Source organism: Botrytis fragariae (genome assembly GCF_013461495.1).
Source record: "Botrytis fragariae strain BVB16 chromosome Unknown tig00000255, whole genome shotgun sequence".
Lineage (NCBI taxonomy): Eukaryota > Fungi > Ascomycota > Leotiomycetes > Helotiales > Sclerotiniaceae > Botrytis > Botrytis fragariae.
The window spans coordinates 208,758-223,419 of record NW_023501004.1 but is presented as its reverse complement, the minus strand read 5'-3'; the positions used below and the strand labels follow the sequence as shown (position 1 = coordinate 223,419).

The following is a 14,662-nucleotide window of genomic DNA, read 5'->3' as shown; positions in this document are numbered from 1 at the left end:
TTTCTTACACCATCTCACATTCTCCCACTCTATTTTTTCTAAACCCTCAACCTCCCCAATAACCTTCTCATCCCTCCCGTCCTTCTCCGTTTCCTTCTCAATCTCATTCGCAACTCTATCAACCCAGCCCCTTTCCCCTGGATCAACCGAACAAGTCTTCCAATAACACCATATCATAGCCCACGCACTTGCATTGAATACCACCGTTTCCCCGGTGCTCAGAGACCCGGGCTCGAGATAATGGAACAGTATCTGGGATCCATAAACGAGAAATAGCATGTGGAAATAACAAAATGGTTGTGCGAGATCGGATATCTTATTGATTCGACATTTTGATAGAAGGGAAAGACGCGTTTGCGTCATGGTGAGATGTGGTGTTTACATCAACTGATTTGCTGGTGTTGATGAATATTGACCTTGACATTGATGAATATTCAAACTTTGTAAGCAATATTGGAGAGAGACCCCTAAATTCGTGCATGTACGTACATACGTAGCCTTACAGCCTCGTAGCACCTAAGCTCGGACACCCTAGCATCTTCAAGCCCGAGATTAGATGATCATGTCAGGATGGAAATGACTCTTCATACCTATGCGTAATTGGTCAGCTCGTTAGACATATCACGTGCAGCAGGGATAATTACACGACACAGCGAAACGGACAAATGAATGGGAGTCGGAGCAATGTTGCGCCGTCGGCCCAACTGCAGAACTTCTTCAAGTGTCCTTTTCGCACGTGTAGAAGAGACTAGCGGGAAATTCGAGGGTTGCGAACATGGGAAATCCGTGAGATTATGTCCTCACGTAATGAAAACGAATCCGAAATATCCTTTCCCGTCCGAACAAGCTTTGTAGACAAGGTGCAAGTGCATTGTTTGGTTACTGGGGATGGAGTTCAAAGTGGGCTCTGGAGCTAAGGTTCGTTGTTGGGAGCTGGGACGGAGCAATTGATAGATTGATGGATTGATGATAGGCTGAAGTGGAGTTGAGACGGAGCGATGTGGTTGGTACGGACGTGGTTTTTTTGTCGCCCTTGGGATTGCGATTGGAAATGTCTATGTTTCGATAACTTGCTAGGATTCTAGAGGTTAGATTCTTTTTTCTTGAGATCTAGGCTGGATGACTAGATGTTTATATAGAGATGCCTTTCCGAGTCTGTGTTTTGAAGTATATCATGTTCTGTATAAATCAAGTCAGCTTTATATTGTCTTAGCAAAGTTTTTTTCTATCTATACGTTCTCGCATCACTTGAACGTTCATCTTCCGCTATTGCATTGATCTCCTTGTGTACTCATCACATCACATTTGGTATCTTCAACCATGGACGAATCCATGAAAAGTCCGAACTTGGAGACTTCCACAATCATACCACCAATATCTTCCAACACCAGTGCTTCAGATGTTCCTCACAGTATCCAGGAGAAGCCTGCCGCTACAGATGCCATCGTCGAAGCAAAAATCGAATTCAAACCAACCACAGCCTTCATCCTCGCTTTCTCCTCCATATGCCTCATCACTCTCGCCGCCGCACTTGATGCCACTTCTCTCAGTATTGCTCTGCCAATCATCACTGCGAAACTTGGAGGTTCAGCCATTGAAGCCTTTTGGTCTGGCACATCGTTTTTACTCACTTCTGCGGTATCTCAGCCTGTTATTGCGGGATTAAGTCATGTTTTTGGCAGAAAGGAATTGATACTTGGGTCGGCTGTATTATTTGGTATCGGTAGTATCTTGGCGGCTGTGGCAAAGAATTTCACTTTGATGTATGTGTTGTCTCAAATTGGGCTGAGGAATATTTGCTAATGGTGAAACTTTAACAGGCTGGTGGGTAGAAGTATCCAAGGCATTGGAGGAGGAGGAATCTTGTCTTTGGGTGAGATTCTCATCACAGATTTGGTTCCTCTTTCTGTTAGAGGTGCTTATTTTGGTTATATGGGTATGAGTTCCTTCTTGACATAAGATATTATATCAACTAACTGTATAAACAGGCAGTATTTGGGCTATCGGAAGTGTTGGTGGTCCATTGATGGGTGGTGGTAAGTTTTCTTTCATCCTCTTACACATACTCGTCTAACTTCTTCCTCTAGCTTTCGCGCAAAATGTCTCTTGGAGATGGATCTTCTGGATCAATATCCCAATCATTGTATCCGGAGCGATCGCAATCATTCTATTCCTGAAAATTACACGTACGCCAGGAAATCTATTAGCAAAAGTCAAAAGATTCGATTGGTTTGGTTCCGTCGTCTTCGTTTCTTCAACAATATCCTTCTTGATTCCTATAACATGGGGTGTGTATATCCGATCCAATCTAGAACCTAAATCGCTAACAAGGCTAGGCGGTGTAATGTATGCTTGGGATTCGTGGAGAGTACTCTTCCCTCTCTTAATGGGAGTCGTAGGTTTAATCGGTTTCTCCCTGTATGAAAAGAGACTCTCCGATCGCGCATTCGATTCCGAAGGCGAACTCCTACCGGGAGATAATATCGAGCCCATAATCCGTTTCAGTATCTTCGGTACATGGTCATCGATCTCCATATACTTTCAAACAATGGTTCATGGAATGGTTCTCTGGTCTTTGTTGTATTATCTTCCCTTGTATTATGAGGCTGTTCAGGGATATACACCCATCATCTCCGGCGTAGCCATCTTACCCGAAACCAGTTTCGTTGCTGTAAGTCATACAAGTCCTTTCCCTCCAGTTCCCCAAACTTACTGACACATCCCCAGCCCATGTCAATAGTAGTCGGTGTCCTTGTTGCCAAAACAGGTCGTTACAGATGGGCACTCTGGTCCGGTTGGCTCCTCGCAACTTTCGGTTCCGGACTTCTCTATCTCCTCAAACCATCCACTTCAATTGTGCAATGGGTATTCCTCAATGTTCCCATCTCAATCGGTACAGGAATGTTATTCCCAGCCATGTCACTCGGAAATCAAGCCGCTTCCCGTCCGCAAGATGCAGGCCACGCAGCTGCTTTCTACTCATTTGATCGTGTGTTTGGTCAAGCGATTGGTGTTGCTATCGGAGGTGTTGTGTTTCAAAATCAAATCAAGGAGAAACTTCTCGCTTATCCACTTCTTGCTAGTATGGCAACAGAATACAGTAAAGATGCAACGGCATTGGTGCAATTGATTAAGAATATGGACGAAGGGTTGGAAAAGACTCAGTTGAAAGAAGCATATTCGGATAGTTTGAAAATGATTTGGATTGTCATGTGTGCGTTATGTGGAGCGGCGCTGGTGTCGAGTTTGTTCGTGAAAGGATATAGTTTGGAGGTGGAGCATAAGACGTTGCAGGGGTTGAAGGAGGAGGAGAAGGGGGATATGGAGGCCGCAGGGGAGAATTGAGGGAGTGTGTGGGTTTATGATTTAATGATTTTGGATTTATGCTCTTTAATTTTGGGGAGGGTCTTGGTATGATATGATACACATGGGACGGCATTTGGAATTATAGAGTATAGGTTAAACGGATAGAAGATGATAAGGAAGGGGGACTTGGGCCCCCTTTTCACGAGATCACTCAGACTTTGTAGTAGAATAATATTAATCTCATTTCTCTCAAGTTTTTCAAATATTAACACTAAAAAAGTGTCGATATTTCATGTCATGAGTAGGCGCACAGTATTTGCAGGATTTATCTTAACGCATGATATCAGACAGGATAATGAGGGTCTTCAACATGCGGATTGAAGTGATATACATTACTGTCACTTGGGTGTACAATGCACATCTTAGGAATACCAGAATAGGTATAAATGATCCTAAACATCCTTCCGAAATTTAGCCATCAACTTCCTTTGATGTCAAACCCACATGTAAAGTAAAGAAACCGCTCTAGATAAAACTCTGATTCCACACCATCATAATGTCTCATCACCAACGCCTCGATATCAAATTCAAGTCACACTTATTACTAATTACCATTATGTAGTCTAGAAACTCAATTTGAACATTCAAGCTGAAAGTCGTTACACAGCATATCCCAAGAAATAAATCAAGCCAATCAAGCGAACTTATGTGTTCCACATCAATAGGGGTTTCAGCTACCCCACCACGAAACGTCATCATCTGCATGATTCCCCTCCTTGAAATCCAGCTCTGATGATCCAAATTTCAGGGTTGAAAAATATAACAAGCTCCTCTGCGTACTGTAACGATTTGTTTCTTTTATCATAACATTATACACAAAACACAACGAAATCTTAACACTTCACAAGAAACTCCATTACAGAATTCAAATAGTAAGTTCTAATCTAGAGATATGATCAGGATGTTATCTTTCGGCGAACGCTTTTACGGAGCTCCCACCTTACCCCGCACAAGCCACCTCAACAAAGCGAACACATCTTCTCTTCTTGAGTTCTTGACTGACAGCATCGTCTCTACAGCATTTCCCAAACATATCAAAACTCAAATCAAACAATAGCAATCATGTCTGGCTACGGAAACGAAGGCTACGGTAGTCAACAAGGCGGAGGATATGGAGGTGAAGGTAAGAATTACAACCTTGGATATGGAGACGAGGACTTGAGGACGGAATATGCTGATTCGGATCTGTAGAGAGAAGAGAACATGGCCGCAGAGATGAGGAGAGCTATGGTGGACAGCAGGGTGGTGGATATGGTGGAGAGGGAAGACAAGGCGGCGGATATGGCGGCGAAGGTACGTTCCCCTACTTCCATTCCTTTGCTACTCCATGTACAAATCACAAGCTTACAAATTATCACAGAGAGAAGAGAAGGTCACCAGGGTGGATCAGGCGGACCTGGAGGAGCATTTGGTGGTGGAAACTTTAACGAAGACCGTCGTCAGGGAGGTGGAGAAGCCCAAAGCTATTACGGAGGTGGTGGACAAGGAGGACAAGAGGAAATCCGCCACGGCGGTCGCGATGAGAGATATGGAGGAAGTGGAAACAACCCATATGGAGGTGGTGGAGGATACGGTGCCGATGATGAGGATTTGAAGGGCGCAGCTCATCATGCTCAAGAACATGCCGGTGATTCTGGAGATTCTAGCTTGTTCTCAAATGTCTTGGGTTACTTGGGTCAGAATAAACAAAACATCGGTAACCAGGAGGTTGATGAAGAAGGTATGTCATTTCAACTACACTGCCATTGTCTAGTTCACAAAATCATACTAACAATGTGAAACTAGAAGCTGTAAACTCCCACAAACAATTCTATGGCGGTGGCGGCTCTTCCGGCGGTTCGGCATCTTCATCTAGTATGGGTAGTGCCGCCGCAATGCAAGCACTCAAGATGTTCAACGGTGGTTCATCTGGAAACTCCTCGTCCGGAAACTCTCAAAACGCTTTCGTTGGAATGGCAATGGCACAAGCCAGTAAATTGTTCGATCAACAAAGCGGTCAAGGAAATGTCTCTTCTGATTCTTCTAAGGAAAGCGCGGTTCAGAAAGCTGGTGAAATGGCTCTTAAGATGTATATGAAGAGTCAAGGTGGTGGAAGCTCGGGTGGTATGAGTGGATTGATGGGACTGGCAAGTAAATTCATGTAAGGGAATTGTTCACACGAAAGGTTGTCTAGGTGCTAGGCTGGGAGGATAGTTTATGATATTTTATGATAGCATGGTCTTGATGAATGAAGAAATGAAATACTTAGCAGCCAAAGCGACTTGAAATTTTTCTATCGGGTGTTGTGCGTATGTTGCCAAGGAAACCAGTTTGATTCACATTAGAGGCTTAATAGCCGGCTTAAGGAGTCAAACCAAACGTTTGTCAGAGGTTTCGTTCAGCTATCAGTCTCACAGGAGAGAATGGAGTTGCTTCCATAGCATCCATCGCTACTTGAGCTATCAGAATACAACATACCATAAGAGAGTGAAAAACGTGCTGGGAAAGCCTTGTATATCGAGAAGTGAGGTATCTCGGTAGTATAAAGTGTTCGTACGGTATTGTCGTTTAGTCATTATGAACATGATTCACCAAGAGAAGAAGAAAAAGAAGAAAGATTATTATTGAGATATATTTTCTGTACGCACTGGAATATGTGTCAAACAGTGCAAAATGATCTGGAGCTCTTGACTTTGTTGGCCTCCTTTAGTTCGCGCATTAGACGTTCAAGTTCTAAATGAAATTTCGAATCGACTCCTTTCCGCATTTCATAAAGTCAGATCGATCGATTGATTGGATTGATTGGATTGATTGGATTGATTTGATTGATTTGGATTCTTTGGTCGATGGATTTCTTTTTGGCCCTTTTCGATTGCGTACAACTTTTCTTTGAAGGGGGAAGAGAGGGAGGGGTCTGTGGAGATAATAGGCCCGGCGATCCTCCGGTTACTCTTTTGAATTCACTGGATTTGATTAAAAGGCATGATGGCTGAGTGTTGGCGCTTCTGGGACAACTGGGAATCACCATAATATATTGGAGTATAATAACACTTTGTATCTGCTTGACGCACCACTGCGATGGCATAGACCAATTATTGATATGTGATTGTACCACTCACGAATCATGACCTTCAATAGATGAAGCTACAGATTTGGATTGCTGATGAATAGAATGCGTTGTACTGGAGAAGGAGTTGCTGATACATTTTGTAATTTACCAGGCTCAATCACATGCACTAAGCGAGAGGGGCTTCGCCATATCGTTTCGTGAGGATACTGACATACCTAGGTATACCTCGATTTCCTATGTACTCATCACAAGAATGCTTTAAACGTGTATCAATCTGGAGAACGCAAGATTTGCATAAGACCAAGGTGATCTCAACAGCATTACAAATCTTTGAGCAACTTCGTGTTTCAAATTGACTAGATAAAAATGACCCTATCAAGCTGACAGAATCAAAGCCATATGCACTGCGGATAAGGAATGAACTTCTTTTTGCAAATGACAAACGTATATGGAAGATTGTCATTCGACTTGTGGCTGAAAGCGAAGGACTACTTTCCCAATCCAGCAGGAGACAGCGAGTAATCGAATCTAGTATAGCTACTCTAGATACAATCCTTCCATTATGAAGTTACGAATTCACTACTCCGATCTTATCATCCCGCATTTGACCATCTCCCACTAGCCATATTTAACTTTGAAAAATGTGGCTTTACGCTCATGGTTATGGAAATGATGGGCATTCATGAAGTGAAACGGACGTAAAATCAATAAATATTTCCCTGATCAAGTAGATCTTTTTAACGTTCTGCATGATACCCAAGGAAAAACTCAGCCAACTTCACATCGTAAGTGTTGGATTGAACGTACTGGGCAGTCTGGCGCATCGTCATCACGTGAACTAAATTTGACGCCGGCGCCTAATTCTTAGCGCCTCTCGCAACCTTTTGGAACAAGGAAACCAAGATAAGACTTTCAATTTAAATATCTTCTCGATATTGACGAAAATCCACCTTGACACCCCTCGTGAGAAAGGATGTTTTCCTCTTCCGTTCGAAGAGCTGTTTTAACAGCACCGCCGCTGCCGATAATCCTTCCTGTCCACAATGTCGCACCACGAGCTGCTACTTCTCAAGCCCTTTCATTCCGTTCTCATCAACGAAGATTATCCTCCTCCTCTTCGTCGAAACCTTCCAGTCCGGCAGATGGATCAAAGGGAGTAACGGAGGGACAGGCGGTTCCTGCATCCCCATCACAAGCAAGACCTGATGGCGAGAAGAAAGCTGCAAAAGCGGGGAGAAGAAAGGCAAAGGATGCTTCAACCGGGTCAGCGAACAAAGCCGATGCCATGCACAATCTACCCAGCGTACCTAGTACCAGTCATATTGCGCCGAATCGTGAGTTTGCACACTTCAAAACACTCATAGGAAAGGTTCTAACTTAAATACTGCAGAAATTGCCGCATCCGCATTCTTCTCCCTACACAGACCTATATCCCTCACTATGAACTTCCCTAAAGCCGTGACCGACGAAGCGTTCGCCGCTATCTTTGCTCCACGAACACGATCGAATAAATCGCAAGATGTGATCGCCACCCTATCAAATACACTTCAAACACTCGACTCTGCCGCAGGGTCCCTCAAACAACTTAATATCCAAGATCAATGGAACGAAGAGACAGATGAACTCCGCGCTGGCATCACCGCCGATTCCTATCGCGTTCAACACCTCGACAACGCCAACGAACTACCCCGTTCAATGCTCGCTCGCAAATACACACCCTTTTCCCCTCCTCCCGCGCCCGTCCCCATGAGTACAGAGGAATCTCTTGCAGCCGGCGCAGAAGCCGCCGCTGAACAAGCAGAGGCGCATCTCCCCCAGCAACGTACCTACCACACCCTCCTCGCGATCACCGAATTTACGGATTCAGCCGGTGAAGTAACGTATACAGCCGAAAGCGGCCCCATAGTATCCGAAGATCCACCCAGAAGTTATCTCGAGCGCTCTAGAATGCGTCGTCGGGAGAGAGCGACAATGTGGGCTATTAGTGTGAAGAGACAGCGGAAATTGAAGATGAAGAAACACAAGTACAAGAAGTTGATGCGTCGGACGAGAAATTTGAGACGAAGATTAGATCGTAACTAGTTTTTTTCCTGTTCATTATGCAGAAATGGAGACTATGATTATAATGGATATGTTTCTTTGGCTTGCGCTGGGAGCTTTCAGCTCACTTCTGAAATTTTGGGGCATTTTGAGGAATACATGCGTGCATATTGGGGTATTGGGGTTTCCTCTATGGGGGTAGAATAGGGTTTTCAGTGGGGGTTGGAGACGGCATGAGATGCCACGAATGAGTAGCCAGCTACTGGTTTTGATTTAGCAATAGCATCTCATAGTTTACGAGCGTGGGTGTTTATCACGTAGAAATTCCGCTTTCACAAACGTACCGCTGCTCACTCGCTCGGTAACCCTATTTCCTACACCCCTTTCCATTTCAATGGTAGATTGAATTCTCCTTTTCATATAGCTTATCCTCACTTAGAAAGCCAAGAAACAAATGTACTTATACTATCAATTAATCAAATTAGATTGAACTATGTGTTGAAAACAAAACTTGTATACAAATAAATCATTTCCCCTTCTATCTATGGAGAACCCTCTGCCCTACCCGCCCCTTTCTTTCCCCCAAGACTATAAAACTAGCGATCTCTGTCTTTCTATATCAGAAAACGCTCTCAAGCACAATGCATACGATCAACCCCGTATCCACGCGAACACAGGATTTTGTAGAAACGGCCGCCCCTTAACCTCGCCAAATTGCATGTAAAGAACAATAAGTTCGCTTCATTTCTTCATTCTATCTGCTTTCCATTTACTTCGGTCTCGCTTCTCTTATCTCGCCCCATCAGTCAAAAACCTTTATCACATGATAGCCCTTGCTTCCTCGTTTACCAATCATCTTCGTCTTCTTTTTTAGCATTTCCTTGCATTGCGCTTTGCCTCGCTCGTAAAGCTTCAGCTAGACCACCAGCCAAGCTTGGAGTGGGAGTGCTCCGGCCGCTGTTATTGCCACTTCCATTACTAGAAATACTCATGCCAGAATCACGGGGTGCAGGAGGAGGAGCTGGTTTCCTACCCGCTACTGGGCGTTTGGCAGGTGGTGCAGGCGGAGTAGGCTTAGAGCGAACCGCAGCGCCATTTACACCGTTCATCTTCGGAGGTCCAGGGGGAGGTGGTGGTGTTGGACGAGAGGCGATAGGTGGTGGTGGTGGCGGTGCAACTTCTTCAAGGTAAGCAGTAGGTGCCCAGCCTTGACCACGGACATTCTTGGTAAGCCACCAGCCTGTTTGTTGTTAGTTTAACTGGCATTATCACGTAATAATTGGACGAAACTTACCATTTGTCTCCTTTTGGAGAACAGTCACTATCTCACCCTGCTTGAGAGAGAACTCATTGGCACTCTGTCCAGCAAATTCGTAGAGAACACGGTATTGAGGTTCTTTCGATGCTGGAGCCGGGGGAGGAGCAGGTGGGGCGGGTGGAGGAGGTGGGGGCACAGCTCTCGTAGATTGTGCTGATTGTAAAGAAGGATTCCTTGTATGCACTGGAATTGAGGCGGCAATAGGGTTGGACGCGGGTATCGGCGCAGGTATCGGCCTTGCTGCTGCTGCTGGCGTAGGTACGGGTCCTGCAGCAGCAGGTGAAGGGACTGGCTTGGGTGTTGGTCGGTTTCCGTTCGTCAATTTTGAGGGTCGTCCCCCTGGTCCTCCAGGCTTGATAAGACGCCCCGAGGTGAATGGTTTCGGCGCCACAGGCTTTCCCTTCGGCAGAGGCTTTGATCGCGAATTGGGTGGCTCGCCTGCTTGAGTGTGAATAGTCGCACTTTTGTAATGATCTTGAGCCTGTTGAGAGTCTTTGACCACCTTGATTAACTGCATTTTGTTAGGCTTCTTGGCATACTCGATCGAATCTCCTATTTTAAGATTAAAACCGCCACCAGGCATTGCTCCTTGCATATGTGTAAATAGTTCGGTCTTGAAGACGCAAGTAAGAAGCGGATCCGCTTCCTGTGGTGAGCCTACGCCCAGGGAAAACCAATCATCCCGACAAGTCGATATGCTAACAAATTTGATAGCTCCAAGGGGAATGGCCTTTTCCACAGCAATTTGAACCTGCTTATTTACAAGTTGCTGACTAACTATATAGAACTTCGCCTTCGTCATAATGAAGATGCGAGGACTAAGCTTACTCGACCGACCGAATTTTGTCTCGAGAATCTCACCACGGCAGGAGAAAAGGGTGACTTCGTTAGCTGGCAAATTGATTGAACCGCGTATTTTTGATCCAGGTCCTGTGGTTGCTGCAATTCCGAGGTAATCACCCATGAAACGTCTTGAGCCCAGGAGACTGTATCTTCTCCTCTCTTTGCGCCCTTGTAGAATTTGGTGACCCTTTTCTCTCAACTCCAAAAACTCTTTACCTTCTCTCTTCTTCCTGAACATCCTTTGGATTCGAGTGGCGGCTTCGATTCGGATTTGTAAGAAAGCTCTCCACACACGTTGAATACGGGCAGCCATGTTGTGCCAGTAGCGATCTCGCATGTGTTCTAGGGCGAAGAGAGTTTCAGGTGCCTTGATAAATGCCTTGGTCACACCCATTTGATATTCCTCAACAGGTATATTAGTATCTTTCAGAATTTGCATTGCTCCAGTTTTTGAATCTCCTGTCCATATATAGTCGCCTGCATAAGAAGTTTTAGGAGACAGTAGGTAAAATCGTTCAACGAATTTGTCAAATGTTTGACGATATGCAAATCCGGCACGACGAATACGAACGTTCTCTTGTAGACCAAGGTACTTGACTTGATGCAGCACATTCTTCTCATTGTATTCCGTTGGTGATTTATTTTCGTTAGGCTTGATGGTACGGATATATGATGGCGTTGCCTTCATCAATGTTGCCACTAAATCATTTGCCGAGGCCTTTATCTTATCACCGGCAGATGGAGGCTGTTTTCTGTTGTCTTGATCGACTTGGTGTGGGAATAATTCATGAATGAACTGATTCTTGCTTTGTCCGAACAGGTTGAGTAAGCCCTTGAGAAGTTGATCCTTATTCTTGTCCGTAATTCCCTCTACTGTATAGCTCACATCACCAGCATAATGCTTGACAATGAAATTGCCTTGTCGAGGGGTAAGATGAGGATTTGACATTCCGCTAATTGCTTGCATAAAAGTACGATCACATGCAGCTGGATCGGCATGGGCTGTCTTGGTTGCATCTTTCATAGCGGAAAATATACCGGGTGGTCTTATAGATTCAATCAAATCACAAACAATTTTGTTGTCAAAGTACTTGATTGGCGTCCACTGGATCTGTTCCCGGGCATATTCCTCTTGTTCAGTCTTCAATGTTAGCTGAATGAAGATCTGTTGCAATTTCTCATTGACATAGTTGATACACAACTGCTCGAAACTGTTCTTCTCGAAAATTTCAAAACCATAAATATCGAGAATACCTATCGAGTTCGATGTCGCCGACCGAGCAGTGAGGGATTTGTTGACACGCTCCACGATCCAATCAAAGAGGTTGTTATATATTGCTTTAGCAAGAGCATCCCTCGTGGCTAGCGCTTGAGGAACATTTGCGGGTGATTCGATGACTTCCCCGTTCCGAGGAGTAAGAATTCTAATAGTGATAGCTTGAATAACATGGCCTGCATCGCAATCTAACAGGTATGCCAGGAAGTCAACAACTGATTGATCGACAACTGCAGCATATCCATCTTCATCTTCGCGAAATTGAATATTTCCAGTCCACAAGATAGCAGCTAGCATGCGGAATATCTCATCTTGTTCAGCTTGCGACAAACCGATAATCTTCATGGCATTCAAAGTATCCTGATATTCGGCGAGATCGTCAATTCCATCAACATCAAAGCACCCGGCTTTGCTTGTGTAAAGATACTGCGACGGTTGCTGAATACCATAATTCTCCCTGTATGCTTGCGAAGCCCCTTTTGTAAATTGGTAGAAAATGTGGAAATTCCGCTCGTCCTTGATCTGAGTGACTACTCTCGTCTTCTCGAGAAGGTAATTTGTGATGTCCGCGCCCACCGGTTCTCCTTGCGCATTAAATTGCAGTTGGAGGTATTTTCCGAAACGAGAGGAGTTGTTGTTTCGTAATGTTTTCGCATTACCAAAAGATTCTAGCAATGGATTCGTCGCCAAAACCATGTCTTTAATCTCCTGAATGGATGAGTTACTGCCTCCAGAAACATTGGCTATGTATTGCATGATTCGCTTTGCTGCCTCGGTCTTTCCCGCTCCAGATTCTCCTGAAATGATAACACATTGGTTATCTTTATAACCATTCATATTATAGTAGGCGGATTCGGCAACGGCGAAGACATGAGGTGGCATCTTAGTTATCTGTTAGAAATGCAGGTATTCAATGCGTGAGTTCGGTGTTCACTGACCTCCAGCCGATTCTTGCCTTTGTAACTATCCAAGACTGCATCTGTGTAAATTCCCACTATGAAGCGTTAGATACCTGTACTCGAAGAAGTTGTATCGTACTCACAATCTCGAAAAGGATTGACGGAAACGAGCACATGCCCAATGTATGTCTACATAAAACTGTTAGTACTCGTCCTCCTCGGGAACCCTCCCGTATCCATGTTCGCTCGTCGCGAAGAGAGAGGCCATACATAGATTTCCCTATTATCGAATCTCTTCTTAAGGTTCTCGTTGATTGCTTCATTAGAGACCTTACTGATCAAAGTAAGATCTGACACACCAACTTCCTTCTTCTTGGTTGTATCGAACTGGGCTTTCTGGATATTCGGCTTCCCCGACGGGGCACTCTCTGCGGCAGAGGCATTGTTATTCCCCTTCGGACGACGACTGATACCCTGTTCCAATATTCATTGTTAATTCTGCCAGCTTTTTGAAGGATGCAAGAAGGCCTTTGTTGTTCCATACCATTTTGAAGTTGAGTCGACCCTGGTTATCAACCCCCCTTACAGGCGCAACGGTCCGCGCTGATAACAGTAGATCTCAAGGAATGATAATTAGCACAGCGGGTGTGAAAGAAGCTGCATGCAAGAGCCTATCATGAAAAGACCAGAATCGCACGCTCAATGCACAAATTTTGGCAGTCGGTATATCGTCAAGTGTCAATAATTACTTCGAAATCGTCACTTGTAGATAGATGATCGGCTTCGCTACGAAACGCCCGTTCCAATTAACAAGCGCTAAATCGGAACGGTAAAACTTAAGGCTTTAAACTTCCTAATTAGTGGACTCAGCCTTCTTGACCACGCATTCTTTTTCTTTTCCTTTCGCCGCTTCGAAAACTTACGAAGCATCAACAAAGACTTGAGTTGACATCTGCTTACCTCCGTACACGAAGAAACCTCATTGCTTTACACATCGGAAAGAATAACACTAACCTCAAGCTTTACATGTCATCATGCTGTGATGGAGCACAGATGGAGCCCACGGGGAACGTGGCATTTGTTATAACATTGGCTGCATCGATTTGATCCACTTGGCAAATTATTAATACTTTGATAGACAACCAAAAATAAACATCCATCCATTCAAGTCCTCGGCCAAACAGTGGTCTACATGATATCACTTCAGCAGTCTTTACTCCATACTGCGAGTTCTGCCTGCTATTGTGTAATGTGGCTGTTCCATGCTTGTTGCTCCCAGAGTTCTTCTCTATCTACCCAGCATTGAATGAAAGCTTCTGGCTCTTGCATTGCTACCCTCCAATTGCTCATTTTATTTGTTCCTGCTCTTCATGCGAAGAATCGATCCAGCATATACAAGTGTGTTTGCCGTAAATTTAACTCTCCTTTTTTCGAACTCTAACCCGAGTTTGTGCAATTTAAAATTGTATCATGGCCGCATTGCTCAAGCAACACCATACAATACAGTCTTGCATTTTCATGTAAGATTTGGTACGAACGACGGACATCGATGACCAATTATCTCGGTGAAAACGGCCAGTATTGCAGTCCTTTCCCAATGGGAAGAACCAGCATTGTCTTTAAACCCGTCTGTCCTAAGAGAAGGATTTACAGTACTCTTGGGGTCCAGATATTATCTGTAGCCACGCCAAATATCACCGAATGTTCATTGAGTCACGACCTCCTCAACACACGACTGGCTGCTGAGTATGGCGTTCTTTGGAAAAAAACATTGAGATCTGTATCATTGTCTACGGCGGATAACTGGTGGTGTTCTTACGCTCTATCAACGACAACGTGTTTGGCATTCTAGAACTTTCAGCTCTCTCGCA

General features: G+C 44.5%; 4 protein-coding genes across 4 annotated transcripts; 3 read left to right on the top strand and 1 right to left on the bottom strand.

Moving 5' to 3' along the window:
* Positions 1-1,320: 1,320 nt before the first annotated feature.
* Positions 1,321-3,345, top strand: Bfra_011846 (putative mfs multidrug transporter protein; the record flags this gene model as incomplete). The annotated part of the gene is made up of 6 exons (XM_037342172.1): positions 1,321-1,763; positions 1,821-1,936; positions 1,989-2,036; positions 2,088-2,288; positions 2,337-2,671; positions 2,728-3,345. 6 exons carry the CDS (start codon positions 1,321-1,323, stop codon positions 3,343-3,345), a joined length of 1,761 nt encoding a protein of 586 aa, XP_037187830.1.
* A 1,083-nt stretch (positions 3,346-4,428) lies between these two features.
* Bfra_011845 (putative beta-flanking protein) lies at positions 4,429-5,510 on the top strand (the record flags this gene model as incomplete). The annotated part of the gene is made up of 4 exons (XM_037342171.1): positions 4,429-4,489; positions 4,558-4,659; positions 4,727-5,086; positions 5,152-5,510. 4 exons carry the CDS (start codon positions 4,429-4,431, stop codon positions 5,508-5,510), a joined length of 882 nt encoding a protein of 293 aa, XP_037187829.1.
* A 1,878-nt stretch (positions 5,511-7,388) lies between these two features.
* Positions 7,389-8,497, top strand: Bfra_011844 (putative duf1713 domain protein; the record flags this gene model as incomplete). The annotated part of the gene is made up of 2 exons (XM_037342170.1): positions 7,389-7,749; positions 7,806-8,497. The coding sequence occupies 2 exons, from the start codon at positions 7,389-7,391 to the stop codon at positions 8,495-8,497; spliced, it is 1,053 nt and encodes a 350-aa protein (XP_037187828.1).
* An 803-nt stretch (positions 8,498-9,300) lies between these two features.
* On the bottom strand, positions 9,301-13,265 carry Bfra_011843 (putative myosin-1 protein; the record flags this gene model as incomplete). The annotated part of the gene is made up of 5 exons (XM_037342169.1): positions 9,301-9,695; positions 9,750-12,774; positions 12,831-12,886; positions 12,935-12,980; positions 13,062-13,265. Coding segments are annotated over 5 exons (3,726 nt in total), but the record flags the coding sequence as incomplete, so codon positions are not given.
* Between the last annotated feature and the right edge of the window lie 1,397 nt (positions 13,266-14,662).